Genomic DNA, 25,605 nt, shown 5'->3' with positions numbered 1-25,605 from the left:
CAGAGAAAAGCAGATATGAATAGGCACCTTTTTTGTTAAGGAAAAAAAAGGAGGGTTGGGCGACATGCAAAGACTATTACATTATCATTTTGCCAGCTCCTGAGTTGTTGATCAAAATAGAAAATGACATGACATGTTTTCCTGTTCTTCACATTCATTTTCTTTAGGGTTCAGTCATTTCATACTATTAACATTTCACAAAATGAAAGTTGTGACTCAAACTTGTTTTCCAAAACTTCTTTTGGAAATCACAATATTTTAAGAGGGGAATCTGTTTTAGGTCTTGGTATTTTCATAAATGCTCTGTAGATAACATGAATCCTGGTTGGGTGTTTTTTGGTAACTTCCTTTTTTCTCATTGTAGTAGATACAAGCAGAGAGCAGAGTACAGTAGAGGAAGAATTCAGGAGATGTAGGGTGGGATTGGAGATGCTACCCTAATGACTGAAAGCCTGAACAGATTGTAGGGCTGCTTGGTCTGTCGGTAACGTTTACAGGTTTTGGACTGAAATGACCCACCTTGTGTCAGAAGCAGGTGACTAGGCAGGTGCTAGGACCCAGTTGCCACAGATGCTGCTTCTGGTGGCAAGGGGACTGGTCCCACAACTGGTGCTTCTTTTCACCACCACTGAAGCTCCACATCTGCAAACCAGATCAAATGGCTTCCTGGGCCAGGTCTGGCCCACAGGCTCTAGGTTGTTGGCCCTTGGTCTAGAGAGAAGACAAGTGGGAAAACAGCAATGCTTTAGTGGCATCCATCTTATGTTCTAGAATCTCAGTTTTCATAAAAAAATAAGTTTAAAGAAATTTAAAATAAGTTTAAAGAAATTTAGGAAAAGCAGGTTAGAAAGACTGGAAGTATGGCTCACAGAGTTTAGGAGAGTGAAAAGAACAGTGTAAAATAACAACAAAATGATAAAAATTATACTTGCTTACCGTGCAAGACAGCCAAGATCTCAAGTATCATTGCTTGCATAAAGGCTAAGAACAGAAGTTACACACCAACTACTTTAAGTGATCAGGAACCAATTAAAACCTGTAATAGAACAGAAGTTCAGTTGACTTAAGCCTCTCTTTCAAAAAGGCCAAAACTGGTTTAAGATGAATCTGGTCGGATTTAGTATCAGACTTAACTGATTCAGGTCAAACCAGTTTATGGAACTTCTGTCTCAGATCCTCTCCCAATCCAAATGAACTCGTAGCCCTCCAGCAGATACTGTGCAGCCCTGGGCTGTGCTCTCTGCTCCAGCAGAGCAGGGATGACCCCAACCCCAGCTGTTAACGGGGACTTTTCCATCCTTCGCAGTCATGACCTGGGCTGGCCCTGCCCACTCCTTGGCCAGGTGATTAGCCTGGCTCAGGCAGGGGGAGTAGAGACCCAACTGTGCCCCCCACCCCTGTCCCTGCCAGGCACAGCCCAGCTGGGGGTGCACAGCTTGGGGAGGGGCTCCCTCCTATTCTCTCCTCAGGTGGCCTGCTGGCAGGGGGAGTGAAATCCCCACTACAGGCTTCACCCTGTGTCAGGCACAGCCTGGATAGAGGTCTGGAGCTAAGGACGGGGTGGACATTTTCCCCCCGGCTCCCTCCTCAGCTGGCCCATCAGCCGAGGAGGGAGTGTGGCTAGGTGATCAGCTTGGGTATGGGGGTTGGGTGAACCCCCCGTGTGGACTTCCCCCCTCTGTGTTGGGCATAGCTTGGCTGGGGGTTTGGAGCCAGTTGGGGGAGAGCCTTCCCCCTCCCCCGCGTTCCCCGCCTCCTCAGCTGGCCTGCCAGTCGAGGAGGGAGCATGACCAAGTGCTTGGACCAGCTCTGGGCACAGTGGGGGGAGGAGAGGGAGAAACACCCTGCTGGGGCTTTCTCTGGAGTTGGGGAGACCCATTGGTTCCCAGTGGTGACAGATGACAGAACAAGAAGCAATGGCTCAAGATGCATCAAGGGATATTTAGGTTGGCTATTAGGAAAAACGTTCTCACTAGGAGGGTGGTGAAGCACTGAAACAATTTACTTAGAGAGGTGGTGGCACCTCCATCCTTGGAGGTTTTTAAGGCCCAGCTCAACAAAACCCTGGGTGGAATGATCTAGTTGGGGAGGGTCCTGCTCTGAGCAGGGGGTTGGACTAGATGACCTCCTGAGGTCCCTTCCAGCCCTAACTTCTTGTGATTCTGTGACCCTGGTTGGGGGTGCAGAGCCAGGCTGGGGGTAGTTTTCCCCCCCGCCACTCCCTGCTCAGCTGGCTGAGGAGGGGGTGTAGCTTGGTGATCATCAGCCTGGCTTATGGCTCCAGGCATGGGGGGAGAGAGGGAGAAATGCCTCATCAGGAGCTTCCTGCATCCCCCACACCCTAGGGAGACGCTGACTGGGGGTTCAGTGCTGGGTGGGGGGGGCAGGAGGGAGATGGTTCCCCCCCCCATACCTCTTTAGCTGTCCTGGGACTGAAGTAGGGATGTAGCTATGGAAATTGCTTGTCTCCTGGCTCTGGGTGGAGGGAGGGAGAAATGGGGCCTTTCCTCCTTCCTCCTGCGTAGGGGAGACCCTGGCTGGGGGTGTGGGGCTGGGTGGGGTGGCAAGTTTCCCTCCATGCACCCTCCGTAGCCAGCCCAGGACTCAGTAGGGGGCATGACTAGGGGGATTGCTCAGCTCCCGGCCAGGCATAAGAAAGGAGAGAGAGGGGGAGAAATGCCCTGCTAGGAGCTTTCGCCCTCCCCCTACACTGGGAAGACCCCAGCTGGGGGTCTGTGAGTGTGTGTGGAGCGGTCCCTCAGTTCTGCTCCACTGGCTGGAGGCTGAGGAGGGGGCATGCCTCAAGGAACACCAGGCTTCCAGCTCTCTGCAGTAGCTGGCAGGGTGGGAGCTGTGCCCTAGTGCCCCCGGGTAGTGGTGTGGGCCACTACAGGGGTCTGACTGCCTTTTTGGTTTGAAAAGCGAACATCAGTTCACTTGTTTGTTGGTTCAATCTAGGCAGTTTAGATAAACCTGCAAAGATTTAATCAATTCAGCCTCAGGCTTTTTGACTGTCTGTACTTAGCCAAAGTGTTAGATAATTTGGAGCCAACTCTTTTGTAATGATGCACGTGATAAACATATTATTACTGATTTGCATCTTGTATCCATCAGCTGACCTCTTTTGCAAAACCCTAGATCCAATGGTGCCCCAGTTAGATTTCAGTAATGCACACATTATTTCAACAGCTCATCCTAAATGCAGGCAAGCAATTTAAAATGAGTAAGCTTTTTCACTACTAATTATTTGGTGTTGGTATAAAATTACAAGAGAGTAGATCAGTACAAATAACAAGATAGTCATTTTAAAATCCAGATACAGCAAACTCCCAGCCAAGATAATTTTCCCAAGTGTTCATACATTGTGGGGTTGGACTCATCGCCCTGTATGGGTTGTTCCCATTGACATTGGTGGTCACACATAGGCTCCCATTAGGCAAGCTGTAAGGACTAAAAACAGAAGCTGAAGCAAATTGTTCTATTTTCATTTAAATATGTTGGAAGGACTTTCATTTAATCATATTGCTTATTTACGTCTACATAATGATAAGAATGTTACAGTTGGGCTTAATGTTTGCCATTATATTGCTAAGAGTACCTGTTGGCTTTTGCAATAAGTTCTGCAAACTTGTTGTTCAAATTCAGTTATTTTACCATTAAAAAGACACGTGTATCTATCTTTTGTAAAGGGAAAAGGTTGTCAGAAAGATAATGATTATACGATTTTTTCCAACCATGCGTAGATAAGATCCATCAGGTAAGCTCTTTAGAAAACAAATGCTATTCTGTGAAATGTCAGTAAAATGGCTAATGTTCTTTTGAATGCTGTGTAAAGGACAAAACCTTATCTGTTTTATCTTTGCATTTTTGGTACCTTTGGTACCCCTTTTTCCCCCGGAAGAATTAGAGGTATTTATCAGAATTCATTATGCTGAGCTCTACTTAGCATTATATATCCTCTCTCTATCTTACTTTTTCTTTTTTTGATGAGGCATAGTCCAAAGAGGTTCCTAAAGATTTTTAAAGTAGAACCATAATTACAAATTAAATGTGTGGTGGTGAAAGTAGATTCTGGGAGACAGATTCACAATTATGAGCCAACATTCAGGGAGCACCAAGGTGGATACAAATGAAAAACACACATATTTTTATTTAACTTTAAATTCACATTGTTAAATAACTTTCTTGAAAACACTTTCTTGTTTGAAATGGTAACATTTTTTATAATGCTAAGATTATTGAGGGATATATGGATTCTGTCTGTAAATGCTCAGTGTATATGGTCATTGTAAAGCTTACACTACTTATTGAAGGATTTATGGATTCTGTCTCTAAATGGAGAATTTTACCTTTCAGGGAAGCTGTTGTCTAATGTAGAGGGGAAAGAATCAAGTTGGCACTAGCCACCCATCCCCTAGTATGGGTAGTAAGGGAGGAGCAAAGCTCTGTTCTGTTATGCAAGCGTACTATTTTGGAAATCAGATGCTAAAACTTGTAGTGCTAAGTAAATTTTGAATTTTATTTTCTAGCTTTTCAGTAAGAAGCAGAACAGAAAACTATTAAATTTGCCTCTGATATTGGGTTGGTACCAAAGAGTTCAGGAAGTACCTGGAGTAAAGGCAGCTGCTTCTAAGAGCAATATGCAGTTTCTCCAGTTTCCAGACTTGCTGTCTTCCCCAGAAGAACATCTCCAAGATTTCAGTACATTTTCTGATGGGTCAGAAGAGGACCATGAAGACAAACAGTTTATAGGTGGTCCAAGGCCAACCATGACAAAGTTAATGGTAATTAAACTTCTTAATTTGTTATTTCAATAATAATAATAAGGTTGTAATTACAATTTTGCCCAAATACTTATTAGGGCAATGTACCATTTAATGAGAAGTGCTTGGAAAACACCTCTGGATGTATTCATCATTTTAATAAATCTTTTTCTCTCTCTGTTGTTGAGCTAGAGATGTTTTAAAATTTATATTTAATTTGTATTACATTTATATTAAGACTATCAGAAACTAGGAAATAAGATGATGTTTTTGATGAAAATACAGAAATGTTGCTAATCATCACAAAAGCAAAAAAAGGACCAGTTCTAGAAATGTAATAAATAGCTGCTTTTGGTATTTGGGTTTAATAATTGTTTGAATTACTGTTTATGCTGAACTGAGAGCATTGGGGAACCAAATTAGGTTTTGTCAAAGCTAATATAAAAATGCCCATCACCTTTTTTTTCGTGAAAGCCAATATAGTGCTTCCGTTGGAAAATGAATGGTGGGGAAGCACAGAGAACATAGCTACAATATTATGGAGAGACAGCTGTACTGTTGTATGATCCTGCACCATTTAAGTCTGTAGGAACCCTGCTGCTGACTTCAGTGGGCACAGGATCAAGATCCTGTAGACTTTAATTGAATCGAATTATTTCTTATATGTAGGAAAGAGGCATTGAAGCAACATTTTCTCCTCACCCAACCCCATGCTGGACACTGGACTGGAGCAAACTACCAGCAGCAGTCAATCCTGGAGAAGGTAGAGGGTCTGTTTTTTTCCTCTCTGCTTTACCTATAAAAGCAATAATTCTTCAAGTAAGGTTAATTGTCAGGTTTTTTTATTTGGGAAAATAGAAATAATAGTGTCTAAGTTTTACAAAACACTCTTCATCAGTAAAGCTAAAGCTGCTGATCAAAGGAGGGTAGGTATCATTTTAACTTCATTTCACCTATGGGGAAACTAAGGCAGGAAGATGAAGTGACTTGCCTAAAGTCATGCAGCAGACCAGTGGCCATGTCAGAAAAAGAACTCATTTTCCCCAAGTCCTAGGCCAGTTCCCAGGTCGTTAAGCCACAAGATCTCCTGAGTCCACAGTGAATGGTATGTTTATCCTCACATGTCCATTGTTATATTTTCAGCTGTGACCTTAGGATGCCTTTATGGGTTCAAGTAATAGTGAGTATTGTTGTGATTGGTTTCCTTTGCCTCTGAAACAACACCTGTTTTTAATCAGTGTCAAAAAATATCCTCTAGTAAAAAAAACAAACCCCAACTTGTGAGAACTTGCACCAAACTTCTCTTCTTTAGGCTTCCTGCTACAATTGTCTGCTGTGCTTTGGTTCTATCTAGGTTGAGAACACTTCTACAAGACAGAAACAAGTGTTTGGTCTCTTTTCTTTGATCCTTTTCAGGGATGGCCTGAGTATTGAGTACAATTGACATAATATAATTTCCTTGCCAGCCGTTAGGAATCTAGTGAAAAGTAATATTTCTGTAGAAAAAGGGAGAAGGGTTGATGCAGTATGTTTAGAGTACTGGTGGAGCTAACTGCAGTAGCATGGAGCTTTGTGCAGACTGATTTTATTCCTGGGGGTGGGTGATGCAAAGGTAGACATACCTGTAGAGACTTGCTGAAAGGCTAACAGAGTGAAATACTTCATCAGACAGTTACGTGTTATGATCCATTTAAGAAGCATAATGGTTTTATGCATAGAAATTTCCTCTTTACCTTAAAATATATAGAAATAATGTCTCTTGCCAAACAATACATTTTTGGAAGTCATAGGATTGTAGAAATTAGGGATGGAAGGGACCTTACAAGGTCATCTAGTCCAGCCCCTGATTCAGTTGTGGATCATCCCTGACTAAATTATGCCATCTAAGTGTCTGTTCTAACCTGCTTTTGAAATTTTCCAAGGATGGAGATTCCACAGTTTCTCTAGGTAGCTTGTTCCAATACCTGACTCTTACTCAGAAAGTACTTCCTAATATTCAACCTAAATTTTCTCTGCTGCAGCTTGAGGCCATTGCTTATGGTCTTGTAGCCTGTAACTACAGAGAAAAGTTTTTCTCCATCCTCTCTAATTGCCCTCCAGATATTTGAAGACTTGTCAAACCCCCTTCAATCTTCTCTTCTCCAAACTAAATTACCCTAGCTCTTTCAGTCTTTCCTCAGAAGTCATGCTTTCTAGGCCTCTAATATTTTTTTTTCTGTTCTCTGCTAGACTCTTTTCAATCCTCCATCCACATCTTTCTTGAAGTGTGGGGCCCAAAACTAGACACAGTACTCCAGATGAGGCCTCATCAGTGCTGAATAGAGAAAAATCACTTCCCTTGATTTTCAAGTGACACGCTTGTCAATATAATCCAGTTTGCAGTTGACCTTTTTCACAGCAAGAGCACACTATTGGCTTATATTCAGCTTATGGTCAGTCATTATGTCTAAGATCAGAATGACCAGAAATGAATTGTCACTGTCCTGGAGGCCGGGGTGACACAGGAACTCACCGGCGGCAGGAGATGCCCCAGGGAAACCCACGCGGCTCATGAGCCGGCTCTTCATTCAGCTGCAGCTGGCCGGTGACTTCAGCGTCGAACGCCGGCCAGTGAAGATAAAAGCGGTGGCAGCTGTAACGGAGGGGGAGGATGGCCCCAAAGAGGGAAATCTGTTGATGGAGGAAGAGGAGGGTGAGGGCCCGTGGCATCCTTGGAAGGACAGGGAGCCAGAGCAGGAGGAGCTGGAGAGAAGGAGCCGGCAGCAGCTTCCAGGAGTCGGCAGCAGATGGGAGGCGTCTGAACTGGATAGCGGCCAAGGGAAGTCACCGCGGAGGACCTGCCAGAGCCAGGTGCATGCTGGGCGCGGTAGGGCAGCAAGGATCCCTAAGGAGGAGCCAGATCGGGGCGGGGTCGCCACTGGGACCGTGGGTGCCCGAGCCTATTAGAAGCATAGGTCCTAGGGGCTGAGGGTGTGGAGCCAGATCCGTAACTATAGAGGCTCGACCTTTTTGGTATAGAGAAAAGGGGTAAAGGAAGGCGGCAGATGGGCAAGAGGAGCCATGTGCCTCCTCCTCAGGGCCAGCTCCAGAAGGTGGCGTAAGGCCAGGGTGTAGGGGTGGTTGGAGCCCCGTGTACATCTGTCGGGTGGACCTGGGCAACGAGAACCCGTCAGACGACTTCCCCCCCCCATTGACGATACACCAAGATGTGGCAGGCGAGAGTGGGGGCAGCGATGGAGTGAAAGAACATCTGCTTTGCCCTCAAGGGTCCCGGGGCGGAGCCAACATCTGAAGGGCGGTGCCCTCATGAGCAAGCAGGGCCCGGCGGGCACAGTCACCTTCTGACATTCACCTTCTTCTGACTTTCAAATGCAGTTCTTAATGACATAAGTGCCCTCAGCTTTGCTGTGACCTGATTTATAGTTTTATGGAAAGCATCGTAAAAGTGACATATCAAACTTGCTTTAAAAGTTTCTGATGTGTGATTCTTTCTTTGCTTCCTCTCTTCAAACATGGGGCTGTCAGTTTCAGTTCAAATTCGCCTTGATGGCTAGTTTCTCTTTTTGATAGGAAAATGTCTAGAAAGATTTATAAGGGAAATAGGTTTTTTTAATGGACGCTGCACCTGAAAACTTCTCCTGTGCTGGAAACAGTTCTTTAGCAAGAAGTCGTGGATTTTCCTTCTCTGTCCAGGTTTTGAAACCTTTCTCTTGAGAGAGTTACAAAAAGACACCTGCAGATTGGTTTTATCTTATGTTCTTCAATCCTATTTTATAAAATCTGTTTTTCTAGTTTTGCTTCATTTTTTAAAATACTTCTGTAGAGAAAATGTTGCGAGTTTAGCAAGACTGGCAGTAGAGAGAGGTTTCAGGTTCCTCCAAAGAAAGCTCCACCAGCACTCTACATATAAATGAGTTGATGAGGATCCCAAGGATTATGATTTCTGTTTAGGAGATGGGGAATGAGATGGAAGAAAAAAATTGCTGGTAAAACTAACATTGTTTTTCAGTTTAGATTTTGCTCCATGTTCAGTTGTGCCTTTCTGACTTTGACTGTACTCATTTGCCTATTTTTTATGACTGAGGCTGATCATTATTATTTGAATTGAATTCTCACTATTTTATTATTAGACCATGCCTGACATTCTGGGGAAACCAAAGTAACTGCTTCTGACAGGGCTTTAAACTGTATTTGAATAATTCAATTCTGGCTTATAAATAGCTTTCAAATAGATTACTCTTCTACTTTGGTAAATAAAGTTACTCTTATTAATGTTCATATCACTTGAAACGCGAAAGCAAATATTACAATTGAAACACATTTTATTTTTATCCTTAGTTAATTTAATTTGCTGGCAAATAGTATTTTCAGTTCACTGTATGAATAATATACTTGGTATTAGCTTTGTGTTACCTTAAATTAAATATTTATGCTTTCTGTGCTAGTGGTGTTATACTGAAACACTTGAAATGCGTTGGTCAGTATATAAGTTTAATTGTCCCACTTTACTGTCATAGTTACTTGTTACAGCAAAGAGCTATTGATGACAATGCCAACACCTGTTTTGTTTATATTGAAAACAAATTTCATTCACTTCTAAGAGGGATAATTTACTTCCTCAGAATGAGAGATTCTAGCATCATAATTGACTTTCACTCAGATAACACTCAGTGATTGAACAATCTATCCTATTCTCATTTTATTTTAGAAATATTAAAATTCTATCAACCTTACTCAGAATGTCAGCAGTTTCTAAAAATGGTGCATTACTGAGAACAGAGTGAAGTAATATGTAAAATTTTGCATCTGCTTCTACCTTTTGACTCCTAATATGTGGATTAACTTTCTGATTAATTTAATTCCTCACCTTAAATTATATCCCCATTGAGGGATTTATGAATATGTGAACCTTGCCTACATCATTGACAGATGATCAATTTATTAATATTTTATGTTTTATAAATCCAACATTGCCATATATTTCAACTTTTATATAAATAAAGTGGCATCTGCAGATGGTGCTGCTGTCAACACTTTCAGTGTTAGGGTGTTACAGTTCTGCCATAAAAGTTTGCATTGGTATAACATTGGACATCAAGTTATGTTGTATTTTTTAAATGTTTTGTGTTAATGATGATTTAGGCTGTTTACAGGCATTAAAAAAAACCAAAACAAAATGTGCTTTACCAGAAAAAACAGCATATTAGTTTGACCCAGCCCCACAGTGTCTGTATGATGGTTCAGATGAAGGTGCTCCAAAGTGGAACGCTTTCATTAACATCTGTCAGCATGGCTGGGGGCAGGGCTGGGATGACGCAGCAGATGCACAGCACCTTTTCCCTCATCAGCTCCTAATAGGAGGTGGATCAACGTCACCTCCCCCCGATCCAACAGCAAATGTCTGTTGGATCGGGAGTGTCAGTCTAACTCATGGCACTTCCTGTGTAGTACCATGAGTTAGACTAGGGAGCTGCACGTGTGTCAGCACCTAAAGGTCCTTAGGTGCTTAACTGCAATTGGAACTTGGAAACCATGGTGCCTCGTCTATAGCGCTGAATAGAGGACTTAGAGAGATTTGCGGCAGATATCTTGGAAGGTGCAGAGGTGAAAGGATACGATAATGGAGCTGAGCAAGCAAAGAACGGTGGCAAGAGAAAAGAAGGTGTTGCAAGATACATCAGCCAATCAGGCAAAACGTATGTTGGCAACTGTATGAGTTTTACAAATAAAACCAGGTTTAGGTTGGTGAGAGTGTGAGCAAGTTTTAAATGCTGTATGGCGGTGCAAAGAAAATGTCCCATGACAAACTGTGGCTCAAAAGTAGTTGTTTTACTAGCCAGTTGCCTATCATGAATGAGGGAGTGCTTACGTGTCCCCCCCCGCTTTCAGCCACCGCCACCTTCTCTGGCCTCTAGCATGGCGGCTCCCTCCCTCCCTCCCATCTCCTCTCCCAGAGCAGCACACCTTCCCCCTGCCTGAGGCTGTGGCGGCTTCCCCCTGCCCACCTCCTCCCCCAGAGCAGTGGGGCTCCCACCTCCCTGCCTGAGGTGGTGGTGGCTCCCTCCCTGCCTGCAGTGGCAGAGCCCACACAACCAGTAGTCACTGGCCCTCTCAGTTTAAGTTACCTCACAGTCCTCCAGCATCCCAGGATGCTTTGGAGCCCTGGGCTTTGATCTCTGCTTCAGTGGAGCAGAATCTACCCCACCCCTCTGCTCCCCAGCTAGAGCACCATTAGTTCTCTGGTTGGATGGGGGAGGGTAGGGGGCGGGGAAACCCACCCCTCTGGCCTGGCACTGGACATCCAGCCAGAGGGGGAAACCAGTCTGCCACCCAGGTGCTGCTGGCTCAGGGAGCAGCAAGGGGAGCCTGCAGCTGGGGCTTGACTCTGCCTCTCAGAGCCTGGATCTGGGAACCAGGAGCTATGCCCCTCCTCAGCCTCCAGGCTGGCTGAGGGGAAGGGGAGCCCACAGTGGGGGCTTGGCTCCACCCCCCAGAGCCAGGAGCCTGGAGCCCTGCCACCTCCTCAGCCTCGGGGCTGCCTGAGAAGAGGCGGGGAGGGAACCCCACAGTGGGGTGCTTAGCTCTGCCCCCAGAACCAGGAGCAGGACCTCCCTTCCCCACTGCCCCACACAGCCCACCAAGAGACTGAGAAGGGTGCATGGCTAGGGGACTCCACCTCTGCTCCTGGCTCTGCGGTGGACAGAGCCCAGCCCATGTTGCAGGCTTCCCTCCCTCCTCAGCCTGCCCAGAGGCTGAGGAGGAGACATGGCTCCTGGCTCTGGGATTGGAGCCAAGCCCTGGTATGTGTTTCTTTTCCCTTCCTGCCCTGCCTTCTTGCCCTCAACCAGCCTGGAGGCTGAGCAGGGGGCATGGCTCCTGGCTCTGGGGGTGGAGTCAAGCTCTGGTAGGGGCTTCCCTGTAGGCAGTAGTGGAAAACATTATTTGGGGGGGCTGAGTAAAACTGCCTGCCTGACCCCTGTCCCTCCCTCCCTCTCACAGGGCCATTGCGGGGCCAGAGTGTGCTGGTGCTGTACGTGGTGGCAGAGGAGCACGTGGCCGGGTGCTGGGTTAAGTGCTGCGGTGGCAGGACGTGACAGTGGTGCTATGCAGAGCTGAGCGCATGTGGGGCACTGGCTGCACACCAAGCGACAGTGGGTGCTGCAGGACGGTGGTGCTGTGGTGGTGCTGCTGCTGTCACCAACCACTGTGAAATTAGTTTGGGTAGGATAAGCCCCATTAGCCCTAGCCTTCCACTGCCTATGGGCTTCCCTCCTACCCCCCTCAGCTAGCCCAGAGGCTGAGAAGGGTGTGTGGCTGGGAACTGTAGCCCCGCTTCTGGCTCTGGGGGATGGAACCAAGGCTGGAGGGATGGTTTTTTCTCTCCCACCTCTCAGTTGGCCTGGGTGTGCCTAGGAAAACCACCTGGCTCTTGGTTCTCTGTAACGGCTGGCAAGCTGGGAGGCATGCTTTAGCGCCCATTCAGTTACTAGTATGGGCCGCTTCAGGGGTCTGGTTGCCTTTTGCTTGCTTATTGGTTCAATCTCTGCAGTTTAGAGAAATCTGTAGAGGTTGAATTGATTCAGCCTTGGTCTTGTTGACCGTCTGTACTTAGCCTTAAAATTACTTTGAAAAAGCCTTTTTTTGGTAATAGGGAATCATTTTTCTTCAAAACAAATGTGGTTCTGTTTCTCTGTTTTTATTGTTATTATTCAGCTGTGGAGTTTGAAATCAGACAGTAACTGACCCATAACCTCACACATTTGAATCTGCTTCCTCTTCTTTCAAGAGTGAAATTCTTGTTAAACGGAAAGTAGTAAAAGAAACCTTCAGTATGAATTGATTCCAGCCAGATACACAGACAACACACAAAACCTGTGATGATAGTCCTTTACAAAGACAACTTATGTGTGCGTCAAGAATAAATCTATAGCTGCTTGCTTGGGACTGTCTGTAATATTACCTGCAAGATGTACATAGCAGGCAGTAAACTACAGGAAGTAAGTTTATGATTATCTTGAAAGTGGCATCTGCTTAGAGATTAGCTTGAGAGATAATGTTTTGCAAACAAAGCAGCTGTTATCATAATAGATTAAATTGATAAGGGAAAATGAAGTTCTCTTTAAATGAGATTCCTCCCTTCCCCCATCAAAGGACTGAAGAATGTATGTACTGAAATATCTTCCTGTGGATAGAGTCCCTCCCAGCTATACTTCACACTTGGGAGGAGCAGGACATGGGGTTGGGAATTCCATTATAAATCAGTCAGATTTATAGTGGAATTCATGGGGTTTTTATACTTAAAAGTTGAAAACAAAGAAGAACTAAGCACACATCCTGAGCCACCTTTGAAGTCAAATCTACTTGTTGTGTTTGGCTTTAAACACAAGTCCATTTCACTCCTCCCCTCTTCTTATATTTTAATATAGCTCTTCCCTATGAAGCATGTTCATAACTTTATACAATTCTTTTTAGAATTTATTTCCCTTCTCACTCTGCATTTTTGAATACTATTTGAATAAATAAATAAATGAAGCTCTTCCTTTACAAAGTTTAAAAAGCCTACATTTTAAGGTTATTTCAGGCCTGCTGTCCAGATGCAGAAGTAGATGTTAATCTGTAGCATGGCAATGTAAATATACTTGGATATTAGAATACTGGTAAATTCAGTCCATTTTGTTTGTTCGGTTTATGATAGCTTTGTGGTCAACAGCAATTTGAGTGGACCAATGAAATGACCTTATGAACCTGGCAGAAAGTTCCCTTGATTGGGCAGTATACAGATTGTTACTTATCCCCTCTTTACATTTAACTTTTCTGACTTCTAAGGGAATTGATAGATTTGAAAGCATGTGTATAATTTCATATATTACATCTTGGAGAAAACACATTCCAAGACTCAGAGAAAAGATTACTAAAAGGGCAACAATAATGGAAGTTTATCTTTAATGTGTGTTTAGAATCTACTGAATTAGTTCATATAATAATCTATATTGTATATATTTAAAATCACAGGACCTTGGTGAAAACAGGGGCTTGACTTCCTGTGAGTTACATTGTAATTGAACAGGGCAGGGGTGTCAAATATAAGGCCCATGAGCTGAATCCAGCCTGTAGAACTACTTCAGCTGGCTCATTGGGCTATTGGCAGTCTGCAGAAGTTGGGGGTGTCATTAGGAAGGTATTAACTTGCTGCAGAATTTGGGGGCCCCAACGCCCAAGGGGGCATGGCCCTTAGTGGCAGGAAAACGAACAAGGGCTGTGCTGATTCAGCCCCAATTGCCCTGTGGCTGCTTGTCCTGTCACCACCGCTACAGCAAATTGTCTCTCACACTGACACCAGTCCCAGTGATACCAAATCCATTAGTCCCACGGTGGCAGCTGTCAGCAGCCCTACTACAACTGCCCCAAGCCCTGGGCCAGACTTGTCCGGGCAGGTCTTCTTGGGTCTGCGTGTGGTCCAGGTATACCCTGGGGCATGGGGTCAGTTTGACACCCCTGTAATAGGGGATACCTTGTATTGCCTAGTTTTGACATCAGTTATTTGCAAGTCATGATTTGAATTCTTAGCCTAATGGCCATCAGAATTTAAGTGTACTATGTCTTAGTAAAGTGTTCTTTTCCTTGCAGAAGGAAACCTGAATTATGTATTACAGGTGTGGTTGTGTTCATTTTTGTTTTTCAAGAGACTTAGTTTCCTTCATCAATGACAGTACATCACTACAAACATTATTGCACACTTAGTTGTAAAATGCAAAAAATGTTTTTAAAAATCTGGCAGCCATTGATTTTAAAGACAAACTTCTCCTTCTTTTAGATAATGCAATTGCAAAACAATTTAGCTTGTCCTCTGGGATAATCTCTCAAGGCCTGAGTTTATTGACTACCTTACTTTACAAATACAGAGCTCTGTATTGGTAATTGTTCCTTCACACATTTCACCCAACCTCCATTCCCCCTCCCTCCTCCCAAGTCTAAGTCCATAGGGAACTTCTTTTCCAATATTTTGATTTAAAATATATGCTGATTAGAAGGCCTGTGCAAAGTGACAAGTATTTGACTTAGATTTGACTGATTCGGAGGGACAGTGATTCAGTTCAGCCGATTCAGATCTGAAGATTTGGCGTTGTTTTGGAGATTCAGCCATAGACTAAACAGGTAGCAGTCCTTGAGGATGCTGGACACAGCTGCCTCCAGCTGGGAAGTCTGTTGTGGTGGGCGGGGGGTGGTGGAAAAGAGTCCAGAGTCCTCAAGGACTGCTGCCTGTTTAGTCTACGGCCGAATCTTTTCCAAATCAGTTTGGAAGCTTCCGATTCAGTTTGGAGCTTTTTATGGGTCTCCTGATTTGATTCAGATTCAGCGATTTGGTTGCCAAATTGGGCTGTATCTTCTCCAAATCAAATCAGCTGCTGAAGCTTCGCACAGCCCCACTGTTTATCTTGTATTAGGTGTTAGGAAGACTGCTTGAAAATAATATCCAAGTGAAGGCTGTATATGGTTTCATGTGAGGTTGGTTGTTTTTGTCTTTATTTGGTTTTGTCTTTATTTAGAGACAGCTGATACAAAGTAATCATTAAGTGCCTAGTGTTGAACTGATTTTGTAGCCATGATGGTCCGGGAAATGTGACAGGCAAGAGATGTTATGTATCGTATCATTTTATTGGACTAATTGCAAAGTTGGGATAGATTTAAAGAAGCTTTGAGGTATTATATAGTCCTTCTTTGGGTCTCTACACTTTGAAGGCAAAGACCTTACTTATATCATCAGTGAATTTACCATCTGTAGGTATAATAGAGCCCTAGAACTTTCTGCAGAGACTGACATCTAAGCAAGTAACTCATGGTTTGTATGATCTGGATACCTAGCAACCAGGAAGTGGACTAAGAGGCTCATTTTTTAGGCACAAATCATCAGAACCATTCAATAGTAACAACTGTGAAGTCTTGTCCATATATGAAATACAGACTAAGGAGAGAACGGCTCTGTACCCCAGTCCTTTCATCATTTGTTCTCCCTTATGTTCAAAGCTTTATACAATTTGGCTAAGTACAGACAGTCAAAAAGCCCAAAGCTGAATCAGCTCAGTCTTTGCAGGTTAGTCTAAACTGCAGAGATTAAACTGAGAAACAACTGGACACACATTCACTTTTGGTTCAGAAAATGCAGCCACGTGCCTGCAGTGGCTCAGGCCAGAAGCCGGGGGGGAGTGCTATTGCACGGATCTCCGGCATGTAATTAGCATGGGCTATGTATTCACTTCATCTTCCTTGTACCCCCCAGGTCTCTGGGATTTGCAGTCAAGAATCACAGAAGCAGGGCTCAGCAGGGTTGCTCATCACTTCTTTTTCTTGCTTCCAGGTGCCTCTGGGATTTGTAGTCCACAGTTGCAGCCAGTTGGGCAGGGCAGCTCTGTACCCAGGGGAAGGGGGTGTTTAGCCCCCCTCCCTGGCTCTGGGGTTTGCCTGGAGGGGCGGTCCCTGCCCCCCTCTGCCCTCCCCCCTGGAGCAGACAGCACAGCCCAACCCACGGCTGGAAAGCATGCTGGGATGCTGGCAGACTCTGATTTAACTTGAACCAGGAAGGGGGCTGGGACAGAAGTTTCATGAAACAGGTTGACCCAAATTAGTTAAGTCTGAAACTCCATTCAACCAGGTTTATCTTAAACCAGTTCCAGCCATTTTGAAACTGTTTTATGTGCCTGTTCAGTTACAGGTTTAAAACCAGTTTCTGATGACTTAAATCAGTTTATTTGTAACTTCTGTCCCTAGCCTTTATGGCTAGAATGAGCTTTGTGATCATCTGGTCCAGGGCTGTCCAACTTCTGACTGACTAGCTGCTACAGGCCCCCCAGCCACACATTTTGTGGATCACATACACCATGGGCTGCATACTACCTAGGGCTGCATGTTGCAGTGTGCAGTCACCCTCTGTTGCACTGCATGGGGCCTTGACAAACTGTATGGGCCTCCACACTGCCGCATGCATGTGCTGCTCCATGCAGGCCCCCTGCGTATGTGGATTCAATATGCCATGTGGTCCCCTCTCCCTCTCCTGCCACGCAGCAGAAAACTCCCACTGTGCTGCATTTCATTCGTGCAGACACTGTGCAGGGGTGTTCTCCATTCTCCCAGTGTGAGTGTGGGTGTGTATTTACAGGCAACCCCCACTTAGCGCTCTTAATTGGTTCCTGAAAAACCGAGTGTTAAGCGAAACAAGATTAAGTGAAATCAAAAGTATCTGACGATCCAGGATGGTGTCTGCAAGTATTTTTAATGACCCAAGATGGTGACTGTGAGCATTATATCAAAACTTGCTGAGCACTAACTGGAATCAGGTATCAATTTAAAATGAGCGTTATAGCAAAATAGCATTAAGCGAAACAGCGTTAAGCAGGGGTTGCCTGTAGTTTGTCTATTAATGTGCATATATGCTCTACCTTTCATATATTCTTAACCATTTCCTTTAGTTTAAATGAGTCAAATAATCTTTCTCTAGTACATAAATTCATTTACATTTTAGATTGCTCTTATATAGGAACAATATGTCTTGCCATTAAAATTTGAAGAAAAAACAAATTCATGTGAAGAGGTATCTTAGTCTCAGTGAATAATAGCTCTCAAACACTTTGGAAAGCATCCATTCTAGACAGGTCAGAAACTGTCTCTGGTTGACAGCATCACATACAAGTTAGAGCAATAGAAGAAAATAATGGTACAGTGATGTGACAGAACAACAAATTAAATAAACCAAGGTAAGGTGCTGTTGAAATATTTGTTAGTGTGAGATATACTAGGCCAAATCATCTGCTCAGGCAAATGGCTTACAGAATGTTTGGGTTATAGTGTTTAAATGCAAAGATGCCTGTTCAATTAGCAAACTGTGAAAGTAAAAAACTTAGAAATGGTAAAAATATTGCAATTAAATGTTGTCAAAAAAGGAACTCTTTTTCCTTTGGGTATTTTCAAAAGAGGTTTTGGGTCTGTGACTAGGAAAAGTACTTGTAGATGTTGTACTGATCCCACCTTAAAACCATGCAACTAGTTGTAAAAAGACACAACCTCCCCTCCTCCCCCCTAAAAACCCCTAATCTTTATCGTTATTACCGTCATCAGTATTATTATTATTTTAAATCTATTATATCCAGTTGACTTTGGTTTCATATTAAAATTGTTTGCAAGCTCTTGTAACAGTAATTAATAGCAAATAAGCCAGTTGTAAATAAATGCTTTATTAATATGGTGGCCATAATAATTTGAGGGGAAATACAGAATGGAATAAGGAAATGTAGGATAGGGAGTGCCTGCACACGCACAGCCCCAACCCCATGGCTTGCATGAATGGAGCTAGGCTGGACAGCGCAGCGAACACACACACACACGCATGCACACTCCCAGAAGAGGGGCTGGACAGGACAGTGCATCGCACACACAGCCCTGGCCCTGCAAAACACATACCCTTTCCTTGACCGTGACTCTACTGCAGAAGTGACTCTGCTTGCAGCCTAACAGGGTCCGGACCCTCTCCATCAGCTGGGCTCCCTGGAGAAAATTGAAGCAAAAGTCCCAGATTGGTGAAAATTGAAACAAAATTCCCCAAATCTGCCTGTACATGCATGGCTCCTGACTCAGGAGCCACACATGCAGGTGGGTTGCTGCCAATCTGGGACTTTTGCTTCAATTTTCTCAAACTGCCAGGACGCTGAGACAGCCTCTGAAATGTGGGACTGTCCTGGCCAATCCAGGATATATGGTCACCCTATTCATAAGGTGGTAAAATTGCTGTAGTGGAACCAGCCCTGCTGGGTTGTATTAACACCCAGTGGCCAGCTAGCCTGCCCCCCACTCCAGCTCTTCCAAACTTTTGCCCTGAGTCCCGCCTGCCAGTTAGGTGGGAGGTGTCCTGAGGCTTAGATTGTGGCGCTCTTTGGATCACTTGGCTCCACTTTTTTATACTTGTCTAGACCCTGAACCTCTTGATCACCATGATCCAACTGGGAGTCCAGCCAGGGCTAGAATGCCCCTCTAACCTGACTACTTATTCTCTGAGTTCCCTTCTGAGCAGCCAAGCCTATTGTTGGGTCTGAGCCCAGGGGTTGTTCATCAGTCTCTGCACCCTGCCAGCTGCCTTCCCTTTGACTGTAATTCCTCTAGCATTCATCCACTCCCCAGAGCAGAGCTACCAGCCATTGCAGGGCTTTATCCCTGTCCCTTTTTGCTGCTTGTCCCTGCACACCCCTGGGGTTCTCCCTGGAGTCCCTTGCAGCTGCTTTTTTCCTCCCTGAATTTCCCTTTTCTCTGGGCCACAAAGACCCGACTCTTAAAGGGCCCTTGCCAGTCCTACTGACCTCGTAACCTTCCCCCAGTAACAGGGCCAGGGTTCCCTGTTACAGTTGCATTGAATTCTCAGTAACATTCCTCATATTTTTGGTATATCGTAGTGACAAGTCTTCTCAGTTACTTCTGTGATTATAGTGTAAGATTTCTCGATGTTACATACTAACTCTGCTTTAGCTAGTGCTTTATATTGACCTGGTTTATACTGGCATTCTTTAGTGCAGTTTTGACACCAGAGGTTCTTTCAGAAGAGGTAAAAACTAAAAGTAGGTTTATTGGAAACTTTAATATTGTATTAAAATTCCAATCAAGGGACACATCGGAAAGTTGCAGCAGTGGAGCCTAAAATTCTAATTTTGCTTTAAAAGGCAAGTGCAACAATGCCTCTAAAATGAGATCCAGGGCAGTCATTTATTCTATAAAACAAAAAGAGTTAAAAGAAGCACTTGGAAGTTCTCTATTTCCCTTCCAAGTCTGTCACAATTTTTGAAGGCCTTTGAAGGTTTTATTTTTTATAGTTTTAGTAGTCTTTTTCTCCATCTCAAGTATCCTGAAGCAGGAACTCATCCTTCTTCTTCAGCTGATTTTTTTTTTCATATCAGACAGTTCTTCGCCTGCAAACCACATGGGTAACAAACCAAGTGAAGCTCAAAGGAAGGAAGAACTGCTTCTCATTAACCTCTCCCTACTGCTTCAGTTCACTTCTGTGCTAGCTTAAAAAAATGTGAACAACAATTACATTGTATTTTTCTAGTCTGAGATCTGGGGAACTCAAGAGTCTCAGAGTTTCTAAGAAAGATTCTGTGGTCATTCTTAAAAAATATTTACATATTCACCTCTCTCAAATATTCACCATTTTCAAGTCCTTATATACCCGTAGTCAGCCTTTCTGGCCCTGAAGGTTGGAGCCCATCTGTGGGACTGGCACACGGAGTTGGTTCATGGGTGCAAGCTCACATCCTGATACTGCTGTGTGTGCTAGCTCCAGCTGCTGAGATTCAGCTGTGACAGACCTTGCATGCTAATGCCAGTGTGAACCAGAGCATGGTGCCATATCACTTGGCCTGTGGATTTCCCCACGGGTCTGGAAATTTGGAAACGGGTGTGAGTAGGAGCATTAATTGCATGGCTCCCAGAGATACAGCAGTTAATATGCTGCCACCATTTGTCCAACACTGCAGGTAGGATCCTGCCACCACTCTCCCATTGCCAAACTTCAGGACCTATGAGAAGACTCATGAACTAGATGACGTGGCTCCAGATCCAAAGGTTGAGCACCACTGCAGTGTGCCAGATATGTTTGTTGTCCCCTCACTTCTATTATTAAAAAATATTTATGTCAGCAAGAACTCAGTGATCTCAGTTGGATTATAATTTTAAAATATTTATTCTACAGGAATGATTTCCACCACATGTTAGTTCCATGGTGCTGAGCTTTTGTTGCCCTTCATTTGGGCCATTGTTACAACTTACAGTTGGTCTCTTGCATGTTGAAACTTTGAATATAATTAACTGATGTCTCCCAATGAGTTTATGGATGGAAAGTCAACTTTTTCAATTGGCAGCAAGCAGTTATGAATTCATACAACTAGGAATCATACACACAACTAGTCTGTGTCTTTTAGTAAGTTAGTAAGTTATTTGGAACAGGGATTGCTTTATTTTATATTTATGCAATTTGCACCTAACTTAATGGAGTTTCAGACAGTGTGGTAATGCTTGTTTAATTATAAATAAACGTGTGTTGCTGTCTATGTTTTATGTAGTTGTGTATTTATGTATAATAGTTAAATGGCGATTCTCTCTCAATTATTTATTTATTTTTATTTCAGTGGAAGGAATATTTTTTTAAAGAAATTAAAAACCTGATTCAAATTAAGTGTTTCTTAATTACCACTGAAATACAAATTATCTCCATATAATACAGCATATGCTACAATATTTTTGTAAACATACTAGGAAATACATACTAGAAACCAGAAAGCCTGGCAATCATGGTTTGATTTATACGTATAGAATAGGTTCCTATTCATGCTGGCATCTGTCCTTTACTGTAAGAAGATGTTGTGATGAGGTTGAATGGCAACTTTTCCATAGGATGACCAGCCATGCTGTGAAACATCTGAAAAGCATTGTTTCTGTTTCAATAGGATACTCTAGGGAGTAATTTTAAACCTGAAGAGGAATGTTGAGGCTCAGCTCTTCATGTGAATTATGCTTTATAACTACAGTTAAATTCTTGATGCTCTGAAGTGTGTTAATCCCCACAAGCATGCTTTTACAATTCACGCTCAGCCGTATGAGTGAGTTAAAAGTCATGTTTCCCATAGGTTTGATATACACAATACCCTGTATTCTTGTCTGGCCTTTATGCAGTGTTCCACTTGTAGTGCATGCATCTGAGGAATTGGAATTAATCAGTGCTATTTCCTTGTAAAAGTTAATTATATTAGTTAAATATGATTACAAATGAAAGCAATTTCTACTATTCTTCTTTTGAAAGAACATGTATACAGTAAACGTGTATAGTGCAATAATATTTCTTTATTTAAATATTATATATGATTCTACCTAGTTGCTCTTGGTGCATTTTTTTCAAATTTTCTGCTGAGATGCGAGTACTGGGAAGTGCTGTTCTTTGATGAAGAATACAACATGTAGTGATTTGTTCTTGGCACAATGACTGTTAGTTTCTCCCTTCAGAATAATGAGTCTTAACTTCTTATTTAAAAAAAAATCCCTCCTGCACAATATACTGCAGTATATCTCTTGTTTTTGCTAATTCCTGGTTAGTCTTTTGTAAGTTTTCAAAGAAAAGTCAGCCTCTCTTTGAAACTTTGGGATACATTTTCAGAGGCTCTTCAGGGATTTACGTCTGAATTCCATTTGCTCTCAATAGAACCTAAACCTTTCAGGCACTTCTTAAAACTTCCTTCTTGAATTTAAATCCGTATCTTCTAGGACATGTCTGCCCCTGAATGGAAGTAGCTGGCTTTCATATTAAAAGCAAGAGGAAAAAAATGAAATAAATATATTCAAAGGCAGATGATGGGGAAGGATATTTGATATAATGTGTCTTATACAACAAGGCAGACAAGGTTCTTTGGGTAAATCTGATATGTGTTATTAGACTGTAAAAGATATCAGATTTACCCAAAGAACCCTGTTTTCCTCTGCTTTAAACCAACACAGCTACAACCAGTACCCTTTTACACAACAATGTACCTTACTTGGAGATAAGACTGGGGAGAAGAAATTAACCCAGTGGTTCTCAACCTTGCTGGATTCAAGGCACCTTTCAGAATATGCCAGCTCGTAATTTTTACTCATTTTTTGACAACAGAAAAAAAATAGAACATTTTTTCTATTGCAGAGTACTCAGACCACAACAGGTCAGAATTGTTTTTACTATGGACTCCCATTTGAATTCTCTGGTTTCGTCTTGTTAATTACGTTTGCACACCAAACAGTGCAAGCATTGTGTGGCATCCTTAAAAGAATCTCACAACACCCAGGCTGAGAATCACTGGATTAAACTGTTAAAATTATTCGTATTGTTGAGTACTTGGAATGAAGATTCAGAATTATTTTAATGCAATAGCTTCTGTTTCAATTTTTGCCTGTAGAAGTATATTTAGTCTTAAAAGTAGTACATTGTAAGAACTATAGAGAAATACTGTATTTTATGCCTTGTGTCATAATTTCAGACCTTAGTAATATAACAAATTATATACCTTGACGTAAATATTTAGGGCTTGACTTTCCAAAACCCCTGAGCACTTTTATTTGACCATTTTTTCATGTCTCATTTAAACTTTTTTTTGTTTATTATTGCCAAATGGTGTGGCAGACACAAACATAGTTAGCTAATGCTTTAATTTGAGTGCAACATCTGTTTTAGGGTACTTATGTGTATTTTTGCTTTAATATTTGTATGTAGCACTCTTTTCTAGTAAGAGCACCAAGACTGGCTTCCTGACCTCTGTAGCAGCAGAGTTGCCTTTTTTTCTACTTATAGTATCCAACTTTGCAACATTGACTGTAAAGAAAATTGAGAGAGCAATATAAATTGCTCCAAGTTGAATGACAAGTTTGTTTTGTTTGTGTATTGACATTTCAGCCAGCCATTGTGTAATGTGACTTTTTAGACCTTAAAAATCTTCACAAGCCACTAGAGGGCAGCAAGATCTATTTGGATTACAACCTGTACAGAGATGCATGGAAAACAATGTCCACATAGACCTAAGCAGTGATTCTAAACCAGGGTGCTCTGAGATCCTTTCAGGTGTGTTGTGGGATACCATGCAGCATTAGCACTGTTAGGTGTGCAAACATAATTCACGAGACGAACCCAGCGATTTCAAATAAGAATCCATAGAGTAAAATAAAAAAAGTCTGACCTGTTGTGGTCTTTTTGTATTTTTTGCAACAGAAATTGCTTTACTTCTTCATAGTAAAAAAAATGAGTGAAAACTATAAGAGTTGGCATTTTCTAAGGGATACCTTCAGCCTTAAAGGCTGTGTCACCAAACTAAAAAAGTCACTAAAGGAAATTACACTTTGTAGGTGTGACTAGCTGCAGTTATTGTATAGGAACCCACTGTTGCATCTTTTGTGTCTACAAAAGTTAAGAAAGTTTTTAAAAGATTCTATTATTTATTTGTATTGTAAGAATCTTGTAAAAGCTGTAATCACAGGGATCAGGCCCTTTTTGCTGGTTGCTGTACAAACATATAACAGAGAAAGCGGGTATCTGTCTTATAGAGTTCACTGTCAGAGATGAGACTGTGGGATACGTACAGTCAGACACAGGGTATGAGGTACCAATGAAACAAAACTGGTCAGCTGAAATCAGTACTTGTAGGCCACCATTGCTGACATTTTGTAGAAATGAATTGTAAGACGATGTTTGGGAATGTTTATGTGTAGTTCCTGCAGTGCATGAAATGCAGCATGAGACAAAGCATTCAAAGTTCACATTTGAAAATTCAAGGAATTAGTCAATGAAGGTCAGCACTGTTCAGGTAAGAGTTAGAGATCAACAGTGATAGTGGATAAAAGGTGCTAGTGGAGGCTATGATAAGTTTTAAAAACCAAGGGTAAGGAGCTTGAGTCTAATACACTGGAAGAATGGTAGTAGTGAAATGGTGTAAGGAAGGGAGCTGATGAAACCAGGAAGGTGATCTTGGCAGCCGCTTGCTGAATCTATACAAGACTGTGTTGTGTTTCTTAATAGTGGAGAGGAAGAGGTTGCAGTCATTAAAATACTATACAAATCAAGCAGCCTAAGGAAATGTTTCATTTTGGTTTCAAACAGTGGAAAGAGTTCATCTTAACAGGGATTGTGCATGCATTTTTATGTCACAAGCCAGGTATTTTATTAAAGGAAGCTGAGTGTCAGGTAACTGCAGTTCTCAGGGTGTGCTCAGTTATACTGCTATTATTATATATTTTTAACTATTAAATTATACTGGAATATATTAGTCTGATATAATGGTTACACCTGCCTGTTCCTGTACTGGTAAACATGAGCTAAATTATATTTAAACCTTAATGAAGGAGTAAACCTTGGTGCTTCCATTGAAGTTAATGGTTTAGCTCGTAACTAAATCAGGCTCACAAATAGGACCAGAGTCACAGAACTTTGAGCTTAAACCTATTTGTTGTGTTTGATCGTAGTTCAGAGAAATCTGGTAGTGTGTGAGATCTGGATGTGCTTTAATAACCTTTTGTCTAACATTTTGACATGGTTAGTGATCTATTTATCATTTGTTCAACATGGCAGGCTGTGTTAGGAAACTGTTGATGTGAATTTATTCTTGCCCTGTCACAGGTTTGAATTTTTTGGCTATTGTATGTGCTACTGAACTTTTGCAAGAAAAAAATTGCACAGAAAAAATACATGAAATTTTACAATTCATTAGCAAGTGAGCCACAGTCTGTATACAAACATTTTTAGGCATATTTATGAATGCATATGGCTTCATAAAGTGTACTGTCAGCAATTTACTATGTCTTTTGGGCTCCCAAGTTCAAAGAAAAACCAGTTGACCAGTCTAAAGCAATATTTCAAATTGTCAGAAGATAATTTTTTAGATAATCTTTTATTTTTCTGGGATCTTTATTGGGTTCATGACTTTGACTCTTACCTTTAGTCAGGGGCGACGTGTAGGGGGTGCAAGCAGGTGCGTGAGCACCCCCTGCGTGTGGTGGTGCACCCCCTGCAAAAAGGTGCTGCCAACACTGTTGGTGGTGCCTGTGGGCGGTCGCCACTTGTCACCCCACCGCCGGTGGTGTCTGCAGACAATCCATGATTGCCCCTGGCTGCCACCGCCACTGCTGGTGGCACCTGCGGGTGGTCGCCTACCCGTGGCCAGCGCTCATCACTCCTCCACCCTCCCTACCCCCACTGCCAACAGTCCTGGTGGTGTCTGTGGCAGCTCTCCGCCACCACGCTCCTGCTGCCGCTGGGGGCACACATTGTTCATGCCTTTAGTGCTCAAAAAATGGG

The 25,605-nt window shown here is 42.8% G+C and overlaps 1 protein-coding gene across 5 annotated transcripts in view; it reads left to right on the top strand.

Annotated features, from left to right (window-relative positions):
* Positions 1-25,605, top strand: part of GSTCD (glutathione S-transferase C-terminal domain containing) — a 157,072-nt gene that overhangs the window by 40,785 nt on the left and 90,682 nt on the right. For all 5 annotated transcript variants that reach the window (XM_090036759.1, XM_090036762.1, XM_090036761.1 and 2 more), the window contains exons 4-5: positions 4,530-4,784; positions 5,433-5,526. In XM_090036759.1, the coding sequence (XP_089892885.1) occupies positions 4,530-4,784; positions 5,433-5,526 (349 nt within the window). The remainder of the gene's footprint in view (positions 1-4,529; positions 4,785-5,432; positions 5,527-25,605) is intronic.

The sequence above is a fragment of the Crocodylus siamensis genome, chromosome 2, assembly GCF_052110815.1.
Source record: "Crocodylus siamensis isolate JL-2025a chromosome 2, ASM5211081v1, whole genome shotgun sequence".
NCBI lineage: Eukaryota > Metazoa > Chordata > Crocodylia > Crocodylidae > Crocodylus > Crocodylus siamensis.
This window is presented reverse-complemented; position numbering and strand designations above follow the sequence as displayed.